Source organism: Montipora capricornis, chromosome 12 (assembly GCF_036669925.1).
Source record: "Montipora capricornis isolate CH-2021 chromosome 12, ASM3666992v2, whole genome shotgun sequence".
Taxonomy (NCBI): Eukaryota; Metazoa; Cnidaria; class Anthozoa; order Scleractinia; family Acroporidae; genus Montipora; species Montipora capricornis.
This window is the reverse complement of record NC_090894.1, coordinates 1,947,963-1,955,102: the sequence shown is the minus strand read 5'-3', so window position 1 is coordinate 1,955,102 and position 7,140 is coordinate 1,947,963. Positions and strand designations below refer to the sequence as shown.

The 7,140-nt window shown below is 39.9% G+C and overlaps 1 protein-coding gene across 1 annotated transcript in view; it reads left to right on the top strand.

Annotated features, from left to right (window-relative positions):
• The first annotated feature begins 3,807 nt into the window (after nucleotides 1-3,807).
• The window catches only part of LOC138026829 (monocarboxylate transporter 8-like), a 9,767-nt gene continuing 6,434 nt past the window's right edge, over nucleotides 3,808-7,140 (top strand). The window contains exon 1 of the mRNA XM_068874285.1: nucleotides 3,808-4,189. Coding sequence (XP_068730386.1) covers nucleotides 4,009-4,189 — 181 coding nt within the window. The 5' untranslated portion in view covers nucleotides 3,808-4,008. The remainder of the gene's footprint in view (nucleotides 4,190-7,140) is intronic.

Genomic DNA, 7,140 nt, shown 5'->3' with positions numbered 1-7,140 from the left:
CGGGATAACGGAAATTGGGCGGTAATTGTTTAGGTCATCACGTTCCCCTTCTTTAAATAGTGGAGTGACCCGTGCACACTTCCAGTCGTCTGGGAACACACCTACATTTAATGACTGATTGAAAATATAGCACAGCGGTTTGCAAATAAGATCCGCGCATTCACGATAAGTTTTCTCATCCAGCCAATCCCGTGAAAGCGTTCTCACGCTCTAATTGATTTTGTCACTTCCATGTCTGTGACTGCATAAACCCGTCTTGGTGGCTTTGCAGTATGCAACTACGGGCTGAATAAACTATGGAAAATATGATATAATACCTGGCATCGATGGTGTCTGATTCGGTTTTATTTGGCCTCAGCCAGCTGTGTTTAACTCTCGCAGAGTGCGCCTTTCTACAGCTATTGCAGATCCCTGAAATAATTCAATTTACGAATGTGATTTTTGAGACAGTCGGTCGAATGAGGTTGATTTTTATTCCGCTCGATTTTTCTCTCTTGCACTGAATGTCAGTCTGTCTCCAAGTGTTGCTGCGTGCCAGGGGGGCAATACTAATCGGGGAGACTGGTAAAAGGATATTTGGTGCAAGATATTCAGCAGTAAATGCTAATAAGACATTAAACAATTGTATTGGAAAATGAAGTATTAATAGTATTAAGTTTTACCTCTATATATCACAATACTTACGTGCTCCAACAGGAACAAGCACGCCGAATACCTCCATTACTTCCCTCGACAGTTTAACCGAAAATGCCCGATCCGTTTTTCCACATTTTCTTTCTCCTTTGTGCTCGGGGTATCGACAGGTGGATGTCTTTGTCTTGTTTCCCCAATATTGGCCGAGATAGGCTCGATGTTTTGCGCAGATCACCGTCTCTCTCTTTTGTGTCTGAGTCGGAGAGAAAAATCCCGCGCGCGCCATTATCAGATCTCCCTCGGATAAAACTTCTCGACTGAGGTGACATCGAGATAAATGATTGCCAATGTCGCTGTTACACTCCTCTAACGTAACCAGCTCCTTGCTCCCTCTAAACTCCCCGCATTCTCCAAACTCTCGCGATCTCACATGTAAAAAACAAGCAGCCATATTGCACTCCTATCTTTCTCCTCGGCAACTGAGTTATTGCGTGACGACGTGACAAATACGCCTCGTTCTCATTTTTCTTTTCAAGACAGAAAATGCCGCTTTTTGTTTACTTGATTGCGCTTTGTTACTTGAAAAATACTAACAAGCAAACGAACAAAAAACAAGCAAACAAAACAGGTAACAGTTAGCCTTAAAAATTGAAAGTTTAGGAATAAACTGATACGCCATGGCCTGTTTAAGAAATAGAACTCGGCAAATGCCACTTTTTGATTGCGACTTCAACATTCTTTAATATAATATCTTAACTTAAAATTAAATAAGGTAGCTACATATATATACGAAAAACAGAAAAGATCAAACAAAATTTTACTGCTCAGACCAATTCGAATAACTTATTTGAAAAAAAAAAAAAAAAAGAATTACGCGCCTGAATTATTCACCACCTGTTACGGTCACTTTAAAGTACCGTGTCAATGAAAGAAAAGAAAATTCTTCCAATATTTGCTCTTAGTTGTAAACTAAACTCCCTAAAAGGCAACCAATAACTTCTGCTTTTATTTCTGAGCAATAACGACGCTGTTTTACTCCGAAATAGTGGACTGTTTCGACAAACGACTGAAAATAGAACGGAAAGGGAGCTAAAATTAGAGTGTTATTTACGTAAACAAAGCGCCCTGAAAGCCAAATTCAGACTGCCGCTGATTGGCGCTCGGGGAAATACCCGCAGGTTTGGCCCAGGAACCTTTTAGAATCAACCTAGACCTCTCATTTGGCATTAATTTTACTCAGTCAGAATTTTGGCCCACAATTACGAACCAAGCGCTCGAATTCGACCATTAGCCGGCGGTCCTCGCGTAAGCCAAATAGTATGGTTTGCTTTCGAGATTCCAGTACTTCGACTAAAAAATGAAAACGATTGATATTTTGCTTTTCAACTCTTTAAAAGTATAAAAACCCTCAGGTATTAAAATCAATTTAATGGCTTCTTTAGTTTTCATGTAGCAATGCCATTAATATCGACAAATTTTGGTCTTAAAATCAACCACCGAAGGGCTCAAATCGGCTAAAATGAGTTTGCTCTCATAGTGAAGCAAAAATAAATATTTTTCAAAAAAGAAATCCAGTTTTAATATTTGGGTACCAAACCGTTTCCATCGGCAGAGTTTAAAGGAAAATGATTTTTTGACGCGAAATCGATCGGACCGTTCTTAGCGACACTGCCTCTTAACGCCTACTCCCTCAGCAAATATTTCCTCGCCCCAATCTTCCATAGTTACCAAATCTTAGAAAGATGGTGGCCTAATACGAAAATATGCACTCGCGCGCCCAAAATACGCCTGCACTGCAGGCTATCACAATACTTGACATCGTGCTTTGTAAGAGCAAACGAACAGCGATAGCGAGGTCATGTGAAGTGACCCGTGAAGACTGACGTTTGACGACACCGGAAGTGTTAACCGACGGAAGTCAGTTCTGTCGCTAGCCGGTTTTACTTGAGACTAACAAGTAAAAATATGTATTTCTGTGATATATTAAAACGAACAATTATTAACAGCATGACTTGAACCCATTTAAGTCAATCTGTCTCGATCGTTTAAGGATATCTGAGAAATTTGACGGCTAATTTTGGCTCGCCCATTTGACGGTTGACGGTAAAAATATTCCGTTTTTGACGGTTGACGGTTAAGTTTTGGGCCATTTGACGGTTGACGGTTAACCCCATTGAGACCCTCTAATAGCAGTGGAAACCCACAAAACGATAAGTCGCCGAAATCGCGTTAGATCGGCCTGCGAAGCTGGCAAACAACAAAGAATACAACACGGCAAAAGGGTAAGTAGATTTTATTCACAAAATATAAGAATAATTGACTTTTCCAGCAAAGCCGTTGCCTCCCCATACAAACCTTTACAAATTCAAACCGTTGTAACACAATACCTCCACATATGCTTGTAAGGCGGGAGTCACGTGTCGCGTAGCTATGTAATATAGCATATGTCACGTTACACTGAACCCCTAACATTTTGAGCTTGGGCTGCCTGTGCCTAGTCATGGTCTAGTCAATCGAGTATTCATACTTTAGTGATTAAAATACCTCTTTCAAATATCCAAAAAAAAGGAAAAAAGATTATCCATTTTAGAGGTGCTCTGTTCCCCTTTTCCCATTCTTCAATTTGCTGTTTTCTGTCTTTATGGCTTTGCTTACATTTGTGTGACTTTTCTTGAACCACAAGGCAGGCGTGATCAGTTGTCTTCACATAATAATCGAAAACGTCCACTAAAACGCCCTCAAGTTCACGATTGTGACTCGGTTTTAACATTCGAAGCGTTATTGAAATAAAAACACAGATAAAGTCTGAGGCTTTTGTTTCCAAAGAGCGGGAAATAAATGAGTAGGAGCACGTGCTTCCCGTGCAGAGCCACGTGCATAGCTACGTAATCGTGTTATTGGCGAAAAATGAAACAAGGTCAATGTCGCCGAGTACGAGGGAGTAACAACAATATTTTAATTAATTACGGAGTAAAAATGTACACATGGGCCGTTTCACATTTAAGTACATTTCTTTAAAGGAGCTTTATTTAAGTGGCGGAAATCGAACCCGCGAAAAAGTGTAAGCTACACACGGATAACTGTTTTAATAATAATGGTCGTTCAAAGTCTCTCCTTATGCAACTCACGTGGAAACGCAAATAGTATTATATCGGCATCATTGGAGCGTATCTCGTAATCAGCATTTTTGATCGATGGGATCACGTTTGGTGAACAATTGGAAACACTTTCTTATTCTCTCAGACATTTCAGCTGTTTCATTGGTCTAGGAAGTTTGCATATTTTGATCATGCATGACCGGCATTAAGTTTGGGTCAAATACTAGAGAGTCCGGTTTATTTCCATCCTTCCATCAATTTAGAACGAGAGCCTAAAATGGTTTTGGGGAAAATAAGGACGCTATTTTGCGGGAAACGTTACAAAGACACTTTATATTCCTGGGTGGTATGTATATTATCAGCTGTCTGCAATGCAGTAAGCCTTGGGTTTGTGCTTAGCTTTGGAATTTTATTTCCGGAGTTAATTGACTATTTTGAAGAGACGAGAGAAAGAGCAGGTTAGTCATCAGGCGTACCTTATGTGTTTTTTCCTCTCTTTCATAGCTGCATTAGCCTCCCAGAGCATCAGGCTTTCTTCGGCTCTTGTTTCACCCGCTGGATGCTCTCGCATGCTACAGTTGCCCCTGGTATCAGAGACTTTTTGCTTCTTAATTCTTCTTCTTCTCGGACTAAATTTAGCCGCGAAGAGCGACAACGAACGACGATTCAGCGAGAGAATAAGTCGTTCGTAATTGTTGCTTTCCGCGGCTAAATTTCGTCCGAGAAGAAGAAGAAGAAGACCTCTGAGACTAGGGTACACTTTCACGATAATTTGCGTAACAGCTATTGACGATTCACGCATCAGTGGCATGGTCGATCCGTTTTGTCGGCTTAAATAAGGCGATGGCTTCACCGGTCGTTTTATCGTTTTTAATTCACAGAGTGACCAACTGCGGTCGACCAGTCCCATTTAAAATGTTTACACTACCCGACTTAGCACCCCACAAAACTGCAAAATATTTAGGCGGTTTCGATGAACGTCCAAGAGAATCATAAACCGTTGCAAATAGACTGCACCCCTTAGCAAATGACGTAACGGATCACAATTTTCTTGTTGTGTGGCTACTGAAACATTGCATTCTGGTATTTATAGTAGTAAGGGCTGAGGTCTATTACTCAGCTCGAAAAAAATGTTTATCGTTAAATTCCTTGTGGGCTTGACTGAAGAATACCCTGGCACTTCCTTTTGGAAAACAAGCGAAATAACAATAATAAAGTATTCTCGTTTGTCTCACGGTGTGGTCACTTGTGATGTAGATCGCGACGTTTCGACCGCATACTGCTAGTCTTCATCAGGTGATGAGGTCGACTGGTTACGCGTCACTTTTTAAGCAGGATGCTCCGCTGTGATTGGTACGTAATAAAGTGTAAGGCCTACTACTCAGCTCGAAATAAATGTTTATACAGTCGAAACGTTGCGAACTACATCACAAGTGACCACCACATCGTGAGACAAACGAGAATACTTTATGATTATTGTACTTCAACACGATGAATAACAGCAAATGTTTCTACGACAAGAGAAATAAGTCCAAAAAAAAGGAAATAATAATTTCGTTATTAATTGAAACATTAGCTAGCTATTTCCTTTGACTGGGAAAGTATGTTTGTCACGCACTTATTTTAACAACGACTTTCATGCAAAACACAAATACGATCGTGTAGCGAAACCTTTTTGGTGTCACAAGCTCGTCGTCTATTGTATGTTTACTTTCGTCGTGTTAAAGCAACAGCCTCCAGCTATGTTTGCTGGTTCAAATCCCGTCAGAGGGTTGGAAGTTTTTTTGGCGGTGTGACCACAGGCAGCCCAAGTTGCGTCACTAGAGAGCGTGTAACAATTGATTACCTGTGAGTACCTTTGAGTGCAAGCGGTGTTGCGTTACAGGCGGCCGTTGAGAATTTAAACGTTGTAAGACTTTGTATGGGAAATAAAATACCGTCGATTATGAAGCCTAAAAAACGCTCAATTTAACGTTCATTCAGTAAAAGGGATCAAAATGACTCATCTCTGGTGTATTCTTGTGCCTTTTGGAGCTTATTTTACCGTTTCGGGAATTCCGTGTTTTCAATGTTCTAGAACATTGAAAATTAACGTTCATTCAATAAAAGGGATGAAAATGACGCACCTCTGGCCCGGACCTCTGGTGTATTCTTGTGCCTTTTGGAGCTTATTTTACCGTTTCGGGAACGGTAATGGTAAAATAAGCTCCAAAATGCACAAATATACACCAGAGGTGAGTCATTTTCATCCCTTTTATTGAATGAACGTTAAATTGAGCGTTTTTTAGGCTTCATAATCGACGGTATTTTATTTCCCATACAAAGTCTTACAACCCGTTTAAATTCTCAACGGCCGCCTGTAACGCAACACCGCTGGCACTCAAAGGTCATCTTCCCACTAGTAATCAATTATTACACGCTCTTTAGTGACACGAACTTGGGCCGCCTATGGTGTGACTCATTCGCAAATGATAGGCACTGGGATCAACACTTCCGGGGAGGCCTTTCCACCGTTAGAAAACGGATGCAGCTATAGCATTGACCAAAAATGGGCTCAAGATTATCAATATATACCGATTATGCTAGCAGTGCTACTTTCAAAAAATCAGCCAAAAATATGCTAGTTCCCTAAATTATGCCAAAAATAACACAAAAACCGCGCTGACAAACATAGACGGTTAATTCAAAATTGGAGTTTAAATATAAAGGACTACTAATCGGGGGTAGAAGCTGAATAATTGAACGTCGATTATTCATTATTTTTTGTGTGTTTTGTTCGAATTATTCATTATTCTTTTTAAATTTTTGTAGGTTACTCATTATTCCACTGGCATATAACTGCACTATTCATTATTCCGGCGTTTTCAGACCCAATTATGCATTATTCATTTTTTATTTATACTCGTTATTCATTATTTATTATTCAGCTTCCACCCCCGATACTAACTTATGAACTATTATTATTAAGTAACAATAGAGGTAACAAAAACTAATAAAGAGAGCTTTTTACTGCTGACATAGTCATTTAATTAAGGTACGCTTTAAATCTCTGATCAACAGACAGTTTCTCCTTTATTTTAGAGAGAGTGTCGGATCGCCCTTTTGCTAAAATTTCAAAATGATCCCATTTTAAACTGTGACCAGTTGATGTTACATGGTCCGCAAGAGCCGGCGTATGATGACCATTAATTATTGCTTTAAAATGCTCAGTTTTTCTGTCATGCAATCGTCTTCTAGTTTATATCTGATGTTTGTCACCGCTGTTTGTGTGTTATTTCTAATAAATTGAGATGGCCAAAGAAAATTAAAAGACTATTTATACCAAAGATTTTGCTAGCGCAACCTAGAAAAGCCCACCTGGGACTCGAACAATTTTTTTTTCTTTTGTAGCCGGCTTCGCGGTACGCAG